Raw genomic sequence first — 13712 nt, 5'->3', positions numbered from 1 at the left:
TATGTTTTCATCTCTCAGAAACAAACTAGATATCTCACCTAGGTTTCTGCTCAGCATTTAGTCCAACGACTCTTTCGCACTTTATTCTGGGAATATAAACACACAATAACGCACACACACACACACACACACTCCCCTGAAGAGTTGAGTGGGTTTTGTGAAAATACTGGGAACAATTCACAATAAAATGTCATACATACAAACAATCAGCATGTTTTATTGTGTTTCATTCATGCAGCCAATGCCTCCCAACAAATGTAGTGCAGATTATTAGTAGAGATTATGCAAAATTCAGATTAGAAATTTGTAATGACTGACATCAGTGACATGTTTTTCACCTTTTGCCAAATTGATAACTTACAATGATGTTGACTGATTGTATATTATTAAGCTAATCATATTTTTTTTTACTTATTTGTTGACTTTATTAATTTTGTACTTCTTTTACCTTTATAAGAATTACATTTTTATTTCTTTTTTTTTGTTACTAATGTTACCACTTTAATATTCTTATATTCTGTCCTTGTAAAACACCTTCACTCTGCCTTTAAGTGATACATAAAACTGCCTTATCTACTGTGTAGTAGTTTTTTGTTTTTTGGTACATCCACGATCAAAAGCGGGGCTTCAGCTGTGAAGCTAAACAAAAAGAACTTTGAAAACACTCGTGCTTTGCTCAAAGTATTCAAAAAGAATAGTGAAGAGCAACAACGTCTCTTTAATGGTCCTTAGAACAGTTTATGTTAACACTTCTTCTGTTAAAAGTCAAACACAGACATTGCGATGGAAATAAAAATGTAAACAGTGCGATCAATTAAACATGGATTTATTTTGTACAGTTTATTCTACATAATGTTCCAGAAAGCATCTCTATCTAGCAAATCCAGGCGTGATGGGTCACTCTTTGGGCGAGCGTCCCCAGGCACAGATTAGGCTGTTCTGTACAGAAGGACGTTGAGTTCAAGTCCTAGGCTGCACTGTACATGTAAAGCAAAGTCCTATAAACTACAGGCTGAAGCCTCAACCTGACCTGTATGAAGAGACCTTTGACGTCAACACACTTCTCTTCTATAATACATCTTTATTTTTTTCCTTTGTCACCTATCCATATGTCCTGTGTTCACATTTTAGAAAACATGTCAAACTCAACACATTGGAACAACTCAACAACACATGATATAAATATACATCTTATTCAGGGGCAACAGTGTGTTTGCAGATACTGATGGTGTGAGCTGGAAATTGGGAGGTATAAACATGTCACTGTTTGTTTACTTAAATGGTGAAATGAATCGCATTAAAACGTAATGGAGACACTACGTCAAGAATCACCAGACTCATCTCTCACACGTGTCCCATTGTCCTCGTCACCATGATCATGCATGTGGAACTTTACCATAACACTGGAGCACAGGGAATACCACAATGCTTGTTTTCTACGAACCAAAACATATAGACTTCAGTGTGACAGAAACAGTTTGGCAGTTAGACACAAAACCATACCGCGGTTCTTCTTCTGCAAACGCATCCTTATTGTTGAATTCAGTTGCATGACATGAGTAAAATACATTGAATTCCTCATCAGTTATTCATGAGAAAGGAACATCCCAGGAGAAGACACATCCTCGGCTCTATGTACAGGAACAAAATGGCTTCAGCCGCCTCTTTGACACAACAGAAGCAGATGGTTTTCCAGCACATCAATGTGGAGAACAAGCAAGAGTTTGGCTTCACCCACTCTGCCCTACGGTGATCTATTACAGTCCGCAGACACAGCAGAGATGGACGACAGTGTGTGTCTGACAGTGTCTGACACGCAGAGTTTTAGGCCCAAGAACAACATCTTAAGGTTTCCGGTTAATATGTTACAAAACCGATATAGTACCTGAGACAAAACATCTGTCACTCTGCTCAACATCTGTCAACACATGTCCGTGTACGGTGCTTATTAATGTGTTTTTACAAAAGGGCAGAAAAATATTTAGACTATCACTGGATGGAGATTTAGCTCACATTAAGTCCACAAACAGTGAGGATATTGTTTTGTAAACATGAATTCTTGGGAATGGCTGGTTGTCCGTTAGAATCCGGCTAAAACAACCCTCGTTTCATTGCTACAGTTGCACGTACGCACAGTTAAACCTGACAGCTAACACCTCAAATGGCCTGAACATAAGAAAAAACAAGCTGACATACATTCAATGTTACATTTGTACAGTACTGTGCAAAAATCACCATTAGATGTGCTGTTTTAGCAACGCTACAATGACCATACAGTATAATTATTTCTCAATCACTTTTTCAAAAACAACAAAAAAACAGGTACTACAGTTTTTAGCACACAAAGTATTTAGTGTGACCTAACCTTACACTTGACCCTGGCTCCCTTAAAGCTGGAGTGGAGCCTTAATTAACTTAAATTTGTCCTACTATTTTATGTTGAAAAATATCTGCTGTGAAAAAGGTCTATGTCAGTCACATTATTCAAATCCAAAGGCCAATGATCACATAAACTGACGAAGCTGCTGATGCTCTGACACTTTTGCACAGTACTGCACATGGTGTACTGTACCTACACAAAATGCACTTAAATCACTTTCTTGAACAAGAAAATTGGACTCCTTGGACCAACATCTCACCACATTTGATCAAAACACTAACACTAAAGGCTTGGCCATGTGGGTTTGCCTTCAGTGAGCTACTCATGGTACTTTAAGTCTCTGCTACTCATCCGATTTGGCAAATTTTCCTCTATTAAGAGCATACACACAATAACACACATACTCTCCCTCTAACCATGACAGACACACAAGCAAGGGCAGGATGCAGAGAGAGACACACAGCCAGGTATCCAGATAAACAGCAGTGTTGCTCAGTCCTGCCTCTTATGCTATTGGTGCTGAGAATACGAGCTATCAGAGCTGCACAGGAGCTACAGCCTCTGAGGTGACAAGTCTTCTCACGTCTGTCCTGTACATTTTAGCAGCGGTCGTCCTCATCTGTGTCACTTAGCAACTCGCTGGCTCCAGACGGACTCACCTGGCCCATGTGCTTCTGGAAATGCCCATTAGGAACCTGCCAGGAGTGTCTGAGCTGAGGGGCAGAGTTTATGGCGTTGGCTCGTCCCAGGCAGGTTGCCACGGCAGTCTCAAAAGTGAGGGTCTCCTGCCGATCACCCGCCTCGCCAGCCCCAAGGTCTTCATGGTAGGGAAGGTAGGGCTCTGAGATGTAGCGGTGAGGAGATGGGTGGCTCATTGCTAAAACTTGACCTACGGATGACCCTTGGCTTGCAGATAGGGGGATCGCCTCCTTGTCAGCTCTCCGTGAGGAATCTGTGGCAGTGACAGGTCCATCCTGAGCCTGTGTCTGTGCCTCAGACGAGGTTACTGGTGTGGGAGAGCTTTGGGCTTGGCAAACCAGAGGGGAGTAGGAGATGTAAGGCCTCGGGCGAGAGGGTGTCTGGGGCAACTGGCGTCGATTACGAGGAGTACCAGACTCTGAGGCTGTGTGAGCTGGGCTGCCTGATGGGTTGACCTGCAAATGACACATGCACAGAAGGGAGAGGATCACTGCTGCATGCCCCTTCACTGTATTCACCTATTCGGTGTTAAGAATGCAAAATACAGTAGCAAATGGGTCCTTTTCCCTACGGGGCACAAGCTCTACCAACTGAGCTATCCAGTGCCTCAGTTTCATTCTTTGAGGGCTAGAATTCTATGGGCACAATTCTTTGTGCTTTCCCTTTTAACCTGCTTTTCATAAATATATCCTAATTTCCCTATTATGCCTTTTGCCCAGGTTTGAAATTATCGACAGTCTGTTTTTGATCCAGATGACACATGCAGCACGACGGAAAACGTGTCAAAAAAGGAGCTCATTATAGTTTTCTAGGAGAGATGGCTATCTGGTAATGGCGTCCAACGACTTTCACGAGGGGAAGTTCTGTTCTTTGGTGGCCGATGTTGGATCGATACCAAAGCTACTAGAAAAGCGCTAAGCCCGCCTCTAGCATGGGTTTGTGATTGGTTCTCTTTTTTAAGGAGATCCAGAAGTTGGCCAAATGGTGTACAAATTGCTGGGATGGGCTAAGTCTGTCACCACCTACAGCCCATAATATCATGGAAATATTAGGGAACATTCAGTGCATAAAGTTTAAGGATGGAAACGGCTGCTAAATGTGCATGAACATCAAACCTCAGGCGTCTTTTCTGGAAAAATGAGGTTTGTATATCCTTGGGTGTCTTCACCTGTCTCTGTAGGTTGTGAGTACGTCCTTCACTAGGTGAGCGGGACCGTCTCCTCTCACATGAAGCATCTTGGCTCCGCTCCTCAGAGTTGCAGCGTGACACGTCAGGAGAGAGTAGGTGGCGCCGTTCCTTAGATCGCCCTCTCTCATGAATAACTGTCTCTTTGTGGTTGATTCTTGGGCCTGCAAGGTGGAATAGACTTCAGTTAACCCAAAAAAAACAATAATAATACCATTTTAAGAGAATAAAAGCAGGAATATTTTTATGGTCAGAGCGGAAAAAAATGACAAGTTTTATTCTACACCAATCAGTGATCACTGATGGATCTGTGTAAATGTGTATTTGTGAGTTTTTCTGCTAGATGCATATGCACACAAATTGTTATGCATTGTTCGTTATAATGTACAACCAAAAACAAGTCCGTATCATAATGAAGTAATGTGTCAGTTGACCTCTGTAGCTCCTCTGCCGGGGTCTGTATGTGTCATCAGGACTGACTCTCTCCAGAGAGTGTTGTTCCTGCCACAGGCCGTTCACACACTGGTCACCGATGGTGGAGAAGGAGCGCTTCATTAGCTTACTATCCGCTGACATCCCCAGCTATGTTTACAGAAAACAACCAGAGGCGGAATCACTGAGACAGCTATGAATGAGTAAGACAACTAATCTGCAAACACACGCTCCCTTATGCACACAGATCACATTTTGTCATTATGAACTAAGCAGCATTATCCTAGTCACTACAATGGCTTTAGTTTAGTCTTTGTTAGGAGTATAGGTTTAAATAAAGCGTGGATTACCTGTGGATCAACAGCCAGTCTGGGCATGGAGGATGCTCTGATAGATGCTGTCCGCTGAGGTGTTTTAAGAACTGTTGGGTCCTTCCCGGCCTCTTGAATCACTTGGTTAAACTCCACTACATCTGGCGCCTACATGAATAATCACAGAGCACAGATTGACTGGGTCTTTTTCACATTTCTTTCCAAAAGTCTGAAATCAGAGAGTGGATACTACAGAGACAACACAATATGTGCCACATTGAGTTTTGTTTGATCACTGGATATTATTTTATAATTTAGTGTGTTATTGAAGGGTTACTCTTACCCTGCTGCGATCAACATTTATTTGCCAATATATAATAAAAAGAAGAGACGGCTAGAGATAAGCAGGACAACAAGCAGTTACCAGTGTGTGTAAATGGTGTCGATGGAGACGATGCGGGTGGTGGTAGGGGTGGTATGGTGAACGGTAGTCATCATCAACCTCCTCCTCCTCCTTCTCCATAGAGTGAGGCAGCGGCTGCAGAAACATCTCTTGGGGGGAAATGGGGCTGAGCGCCACAAAGCCACCTCTGGTGCTGAAAAACACCAGATAGGACAGGGCAACAATGATAAACACTTCTTTTCTGTTTTTATGGATGATGACGACGAGGGAATACAATAAAATAATTAAAGCGATTAAAGATATTTTTTTCCAACTCTGCCAGCACAAATAATAGTTAAAATGTCCGTATTTACAGGGCAGATCCAGGATTGTGTCTAAGGAACGATTTGGCATTGCATAGGATTTCTTGAGGCAGAGAGGAAGCATCCATACGCTGGAACATAGGAGCATGTTTCTGTGGAGAAAGGAAGACACAAGGGAGAGATGAGTCATAGCAGATATATATATATATATATATATATATGTGTATGTATGTATATATATATATATATATATATATATATATATAGTATATTTAGACAAAATTGAAAGTTGGAACATTTTATTAAAAAAAAGAAATACTTTAAATGTATTTTAGGCTTGAAGAAGTGCAAACAACAATATCTGCCTCTTTGTTCATTTAATGACTAGACAATGGCCTGAAGACAAGAGAGACTGCACTGTGGAATTTAAGTAACACAAAGTGCTAAAAATAAAAACACATAAATAAGAAAACGTGGTACCTGTTCCTCTAGTTGCTGTCGCAGCTTCTTAGCTTTGCTCTGCTTGTAATAGTCCATGATCATCATGGCAGCGTAGATCTTCCCTATGGTCATGTCACTGGCTGAGATGGAAGAAGCAGAAATGAACTACATATGTGACCCTTCACCAGCATTATCAACTAAAATTAAATCATAACTATGATCACAAAGATGCTCTTTTAACGCTGAAGTCACCTTTATGAATAGGAACCAGCAGGTCCAGCGCCTTCTGAGAGAGATGAGGCCAGATGATACTGATCTCCTTCTGCAGGTCCAGGTCCATCTGATTTCTATCTTCTCCGCCTGAAAGAAAAACCACAGGAGATGCAACACAGAGAAGAAAAAGTAACGGACGACATGCAGACACGTTCAGAGGGATATTTCATTGTTTTATCACAATCTCTGAGATATCATATCGGGTCTAACCTCTGGCTATCTTGACTTCCAGAGCAGTGCGGATGAGGGCCATGAGGGTGGAGGTGAAGTGGACAGACATGTCATCGTCCACGGGCATGTTCATCAGGACTAATCTCTGATGGCAGCAAGACACAAAGCATCAAAGTCAGTCACAACCCAGACAAACACGAGAAAAGAAAAATAAATCAAAATCACACAGAACTGCTGTGGCGGCTCATTATATGCTTAACATGCATTCTCTCATAATCATCATCTTTTAAAAAAATGACACTTTAAACAGATTTTTACAAAAGATCAGGGTCACACACAGGCAAGACGATCAATATTTAATTACATTATAAACATGTTCAAATAGAACTTAATGAGTTTGTCTACTTAGCTTTATTGAAAACTATTTTATGAGCGACCACAGCCTTTCTGGGCATCGGTGTAAATTTAACAACAATTATTAATTATTAATTAATCACAATTTCGTCTAAGCTTGTTTTGTAAACTAAAACTTGTTAAACTTAAAATGAAAATACACCAACAGATACAGGAAAACACTGAGAGGACATGCATGTAATTTCCTGTATCTTTGCTTGGACACAAGCCCATTCAATCAAACAATGCAACATGTCCTCTCTTGTCCTCCTGTAAATACAGGCCCAGTTAAATAAAGGAAGAGGGACTCACATGACACACTGCACGGTAAGAGAACGGTAAGTCTGCGATGGAGCATGCTTGCAGTCACTCAAACACACACACACACACACACACACACATTACAAAAACACCACAGATGTAACACTGGGCTGTACCAGGAGGCACATGCAGACAGGAATATGTGAGAAAAAAGAGAAGCATGAAAGACATGAGAACACTTGAAAGCAAAGTTTTACAAGTGAGAAAGTTTAGCATGTAGATGTTTAACAACTTCATCAGTAAAGTGGCTCAGAAAAATACAGTTCTCAGTGAAGATGCAAATTAAAGCAGCCAAATCTTTACAGTAGCACTTTTCTTTTAATCTGCCAATGAAAAATACTGAAACTGGAACAAGCAATGCCGCATCATATGATCAACAAAAAAATGCTTTGCCTTTCTAACACATGACACACAAAATGAGCTTCACCAGTGCTTATTCCTGTAGATTAAGACATGGAGGCAGTGCCTGTTATTCTCCAGAGTTTAGTCTACCTTATATGCCACCTTGGAGGGGCATTTCTTGCCCAGGCCAAGAGGTGGCGACATGTTGGTCAACATCTCATACATGTCTGTATAATGGATACGACCACTTGGGGCGCCAGGTTGCCATGAAGATGGGGATGAGAGAGAGGAATAACAAAAAGAGACAGAGAAGAAGGAGAGAAAAGGAAGGGAGAGGAATGACATTGGAAGTGGAACAGATATTGAATAATGGTGAAGGTGTCAGGGAGTGCGCTCCCAATTAATGTAGGAGGAGAGCGACACAGGAAGGGTAAAAGAGAGGGACAAGAATGAAGGAGAGACAAGAGAAAGGATTATTCCAAGGTTGCACAGGGGAGGAGAGAGTAAAGCAGGAGAAACAAAACAGGTTGTACTCTTTCTATGCCGGCAACTGGGCATAGAAATCTGGGAAAGGAGAAAACCTCAGACAAGGATGAGCAAAGGAATGACAGCCTCATTGGATCTGGCACTATAATCATATACTTACATAGTGCAGTGCTGCATGTGTGCAGGAGTCTGCCACTACATTTTTAACCAAATCCAAAAGGTAGAAAGAAACCGGCTTCCCTCAATTTTCTCAACAAGTGCTCATCAAAAGCAAAAATGCTCCCCCCCCCCCCCCCAATACGACGAGAGCAAATGAGGGACGCCCTGTGCCTTAGTACCTGAGACCGGAGTGATGCCATTCTTTGACCTGACTAACACACCCCTAAAGGGTCAAGCAGGGTGTGATTGTTAGTGAAGGGAAGGAAAAGGAGGAATAAAAGGGAGTGGTCCTTGACATGGGGGAACCAAACCTTGCATGCCACCCTGTGTGGGCAGTTCTTTCCAAAGCCCAGGGGAGGTGAGATAGTGCGTACAACTTTGTACATCTCCTTATAGTGGACCCTACCACTGGAAAGAACATACATGTCTTTAGTTGTTGGTCAGTACAGCTGTGTGGTCCAAAAGAAGGGTGAAATCACGTACATGGAGTCATTCTTTCCTTTTGTGTAAAGACATCATTTACCAAATTAAAAATAACATCACAATTACATATATAATTATATACAAGTCAGCTTAGTTAGTTGAATTCACTTTAATTAGACATCTAAAAGCCCACCTGCGTGACTGTCACACTTTATTAATCACTGCTCTTCATTCAGCTGCAACCACTGACCATTCTTTTACTTGCATGTACTGCACAGTGAATTCTAAGGGGGATGGTAATAAACCATGAACAATGTACTTAAAATGCCTTTTCATTGTGTTAGTGGAACAAATGTGTCTTTTTTTATCGTTCTTTTTAATGCTTTTAAATCACAACACTATCTGTATCACATGAGAGTTTGACACTATAGCATTTGTTGTAAATGAAGTGGTTGTATGCATGTGTGCACAGACTAAGAAACACTGACCAGGCAGCACGGTCATACTCCCCCCAGATCCGCACAAACTCATCCAGGTGGTGAGGGCCCAGGATGGAGGAGTCTCTCGTCAGATACTCAAAGTTATCCATGATCACAGCCACGAAGAGGTTCAGCATCTGGGCAGAAAACAAAGAGGTCAACCAATATGCCTTTGTCTATGGCTTATGCAAATCTTCAGAAATCAGTTCAGCCAATGGCTAATATCTAATGATGATTTATTCTTTTAGCCAATTGAAATTAGTTCAAGTTTCTGACTGAATGACTGCATGTTTAGAAAGAAGTTAAAATTAGTGCAAAACGAGTGATTGAAAGTAGAAAATACACCAGAATACTTCTAGAATACGACAGCCGACGTGGAAATGGCAAAAATTTAATTCAAAATATGTTTTGAAGTTTCTATGTTGAAGTGTGTGGAATCAGTAAGTAGTAGAAAATGAGTGTGCATTAAGTGCATTTCAATTCATCTGAATGAGAACTTTTATTTGATAATAATTTCAGAAAGTATAAAATATTTCAAAATGAGTGAATAGTTTCTGCATTTAAGTATGTGTAAACTAGTGGAAAACTGAACATTTGTGTTTTCCAATTCATTAAAAAGGCAAACATGTGAAGAATAATCCAAGCCATAATGTTGTAATGGAACTAAATTAAGTTGATTTGTTGAAGGGAGTGACTGCAGCAATCCCACTAATACACATCACTTATGGTCTTTATTCTCCTTTATTTTGTGTTCTACTTAAAAGAAACAAAAACATGATCACTCAATATTTCATATATGCAACAGAAACATTAACTTTGTCTTTAGTGACTTAGAAGGTTGGTTTCTGACGACAAAAATGTGTAAACTTGCACAAAAAAATCCTACTTGGCTGATTATTATTGAATTAACGGGCCGAGTTATACTTATTCATGTAAGTACAGAGTATTAAAAATGTCAAAATAATCAGAATTATTATTCAATTAAGTTTCTGTGTCTTACCAGGAAGGAACTGAAGAAGATGAAGGAGACAAAGTAGAAATAGGCAAAGTCCGAGCCACAGCCTCCCTCCGGCTCTGATGTAAGAGAGGGGTCCGTCTCACACTGCTGTCCCCCCAGACACGACAACATGATCTCCTGCCATGACTCCCCTGTGGCACTCCTGAACACACAGCACACGGACAAACACATGGTTGTGTAGTTACACACACATTTATAGTCCATAATGTATGCAGTATATCTGACCTTTTATTTTTACATCAGTGCAAATAAAATGTATTCAGGAAGTTTGATTTTAATCTTCATGTTATATGAGATAAACCTTAAATTTAAATCAACACAATATGAACACTTTCTCCTATTCAGTGATTTTTCTGCCCTTTCAAAACTGGATGTCGCACTGTGTGTGTGTGTGTGTGTATGTGCGTGCGTGTGTGTGTCAGCAAAGCTATTTCTAAAGGGGAAAAGTGGTAAACTGCAGCATCTATCACCTCCTGACACTGAGTAACCGCTCGAGTCCTAAAAAAGCAAAGCTTTGCAAATGCAACCTAGCAACACGATTCACACTACTTGAAATGTCTTACTTAGTGGATCAAGTGTTGTAGGAGAGAACAAATGAACTTCTTTTTGCAAACTGAAGCTAAGCTCCTGGTTTTAGGTATTGTGTTGAGTTTCAAATGGGATCCCTGCTCCCAAGAGGTGTGTTTACAAAGTTTACATAGACGCCACCGTTTCCTACCTGAACAGCAGCATCAGAGCGCCACTGAAGCTCTTGAAGTTGTTGTGCTGGTTAATGTGCGTCTGCTCGTTCAACTTTATGTTTCCAAAGACCTGGTGCACACACAAATTCACACCAAACTATTTAGAATTCCTGGCACAACATTAAAGACTGAATGTTCACCATGAAATGTAAATATGGTGCTCAATAATGCTGGACAGAAAATGGTAAATGTAGCATGTGCTAGTGAGTAAGTAAAATGTTTTCCTCAAGAACATTTAAACACAGCTTACACTGACCAAAGTGCTGTACATAGTGGATAAAGAGAACAGAGAAAGCCTGTGACAACAAGTGAGTTTTGAGCCTAGATTTAAAAACACAGATCGAAGGGGCATGTCGAATGTCAAGTGGCAACCTATTCCAACGGTTGAGGGGCAGCAACTGCAAAGACTCTATCTCCTTTTTGCCTGAGCCGAGATCAGGGGACATGGAGAAGGCCTTTGCTGAATGGTCTCAGAGACCAGGAAGATAACTGGGGATGTATCAGGTCAGGAAAATAGTTTGGAGCTAGATCATTGAGAGCTTTAAAAACTATCAGCAGGGTTTTGAAATTGAGATCATGATAAGACAAAGAGGGTTTGTGTTTATGAAGAGCTCAGGATCTAGGATAACATCTATGTTTCTTGTATGGATTTAACATACGTGGTTAGATGGTTGAAGTTGTCATGGAAGGGATTTCTGGATTTAGAAGGACCAAAATCCAGTCCAAACTTTAACCTCCTTAGGACATTCTAAGGGGGTCTCTAAGGAGTCTTAGATCTGACTGGTAGGACATCGGCATAGAAGTGAAAGGAGATGTTGAATTTTCTGATCATGTTACCTAATGGGAGCATGTATAGACTGAAGAGGATTGTATCCAAGATGGATCCCTGGGGGACACCGTAAGACACAAGGGCAGAGGATGAAGAACATTGGCCTATGGATACCTAGAATGACCCATGCCTGAGATATGAATTAAACCATTTTAAAGCTGTACCCTTAATGCCAACCCACTGTTCAAGACGGGACAGGAGAGTGTTATGGTCACCGGTGTCATAGACCATCTCCACGGACTGACCTGCATGCCAATTATGGCGTAGATGAAGAAGAGCATGGCGATGAGCAGGCAGACATAGGGCAAGGCTTTGAAAGACTGTACGAATGTCCACAGAAGAATCCGGATGGTGTAGCCTTGTCTCAGCAGTTTGATCAGACGAGCAGCCCGGAACAGTTTCAGGAAACTCATGTTGAATGTATCAACAAACTGGCAAAAGGACAGAATAAAGTGTTGACAGACATTATAAATCCTCATTTAGACTCTCTCTATAAGGATCTGATCATATTTCTAAATCATGTTTTTGCTATTACCTGCAGGTCGACCACAATCTCAGTAATGCTGCCCAAGACGGTGATAAAGTCAAAAATGTTCCACGTGTCTCGAAAATAATTCTACACAAACAGGAGAGTTGTATTAGGTCATTTCTAAAGAACATCTTGAATTCACGTTCAGGAACCTCTTTTTTTCTCACCAGAAACCCAAATGCCATGATCTTGAGGATGCACTCAACAGAGAAGAGGACAGTGAAAGCTGTGTTCAGATGCTTCAGCACCGCCTCGTATGCCGGTGGAGCAGAGTAATACTAAAGAAAAGACAGGAGGAAGCGATTAAACTATAGCAAATTTGTGTTGGAATATTCCTACTTCACTGCAGCTAAGCCTCATGGTAGGAGCCTGATATCAGCATGAACCTCAGCCCCGCACCTTCCAGATCTACAACTTGATGGAAGATTCCTCCAGACCCATAAATCCTGCCTCAGTCTCTACACCTCTCATATGTCACACTATAAAAGGAGTCATTCCTCTAGTGGCGGCAGCCACAGTTAATGAGGTCATGCTAAATAGCAGCCCCTGGACATTATAGATCAATATTTAATACAGGCTGAGTCACCCCCTGCCTGTCTGAATGAACAGCAAAGTCCAAGAAAAGTCAAGTTGGGGAAATACACAGTTGTGCTGAGAGGAGTGGGGGAAAAATAAAAAGTGAGCACTTCTAAATGCAAACATCACAGTGTCTTGACGCAGTGCTGAGCTTCCTTAAAATGACAGCTCTTTTAAAACATCCATGATTCTAGTCAGGAGTGACACTTAACTTAAATCTTAAGTGTTAACAGTCACAGGTTCACAGCAGAGTATGTAATTGAGAAGCAACACAAAGTGTGTTTGTCCTATTATCAAACAAGGATATGTGGGAAACTGTACCTTCATCATCAGTACAATCGTGTTGAGCGCGATCATGGTCAGGACAGTGTACTCAAAAGAGGGCGACACCACAAAATGCCACAGACGGTACTGGAGGGTGTGACGGTTCTGCGGCATGTAACGGGTCAGTGGTTTGGCGCCGATGGCAAAGTCAATGCAGGCCCTCTGAAATATAAGAGACGAGGGAAAGAAGAGAACAGGAGTGTAAGAGTAAAAAACCTCAACAGGTAGACACTTATCATTCATTTTTCTTTTGCTGTTTGCCTTCAAATCTGCTGGAGGAAACGCCTCTCACCTCATTCTTCTCCAGGCTGCACTCCTCCATCATCTTATCCCCCTGTTCCTGGAAGGTGATGATGATGAGAGCCACAAAGATATTGACAAAAAAGAAAGGAAAGACAACAAAGTAAATGACGTAGAAAATCGACATCTCCATCCTGTTGCCATGGCTGGGCCCTCTGTCCTCCTCAGTCACATCCACTGAATGCTGCAGGACCC

General features: G+C 41.3%; 1 protein-coding gene across 3 annotated transcripts in view; it reads right to left on the bottom strand.

Annotated features, from left to right (window-relative positions):
- Nucleotides 1–698: 698 nt before the first annotated feature.
- LOC131465269 (voltage-dependent R-type calcium channel subunit alpha-1E) overlaps nucleotides 699–13712 on the bottom strand; it is an 80701-nt gene continuing 67687 nt past the window's right edge. For 2 of the 3 annotated variants that reach the window (XM_058637759.1, XM_058637760.1), the window contains exons 25-42: nucleotides 13510–13711; nucleotides 13215–13379; nucleotides 12485–12595; nucleotides 12324–12404; nucleotides 12034–12219; nucleotides 10938–11029; nucleotides 10202–10361; nucleotides 9211–9338; nucleotides 8611–8707; nucleotides 6638–6743; nucleotides 6407–6514; nucleotides 6194–6294; nucleotides 5765–5865; nucleotides 5433–5604; nucleotides 5048–5176; nucleotides 4700–4847; nucleotides 4248–4429; nucleotides 699–3534 (exon numbers count right to left, since the gene is read on the bottom strand). In XM_058637759.1, the coding sequence (XP_058493742.1) occupies nucleotides 2980–3534; nucleotides 4248–4429; nucleotides 4700–4847; nucleotides 5048–5176; nucleotides 5433–5604; nucleotides 5765–5865; nucleotides 6194–6294; nucleotides 6407–6514; nucleotides 6638–6743; nucleotides 8611–8707; nucleotides 9211–9338; nucleotides 10202–10361; nucleotides 10938–11029; nucleotides 12034–12219; nucleotides 12324–12404; nucleotides 12485–12595; nucleotides 13215–13379; nucleotides 13510–13711 (2824 nt within the window). In that variant the 3' untranslated portion in view covers nucleotides 699–2979. Of the gene's footprint in view, nucleotides 3535–4247; nucleotides 4430–4699; nucleotides 4848–5047; nucleotides 5177–5432; nucleotides 5605–5764; nucleotides 5866–6193; nucleotides 6295–6406; nucleotides 6515–6637; nucleotides 6744–7804; nucleotides 7902–8610; nucleotides 8708–9210; nucleotides 9339–10201; nucleotides 10362–10937; nucleotides 11030–12033; nucleotides 12220–12323; nucleotides 12405–12484; nucleotides 12596–13214; nucleotides 13380–13509; nucleotide 13712 lie in introns of all 3 variants that reach the window. The other variant, XM_058637761.1, reaches the window with a different exon arrangement.

The sequence above is a fragment of the Solea solea genome, chromosome 9 (genome assembly GCF_958295425.1).
Source record: "Solea solea chromosome 9, fSolSol10.1, whole genome shotgun sequence".
NCBI classification, from domain to species: domain Eukaryota; kingdom Metazoa; phylum Chordata; class Actinopteri; order Pleuronectiformes; family Soleidae; genus Solea; species Solea solea.
This window is presented reverse-complemented; position numbering and strand designations above follow the sequence as displayed.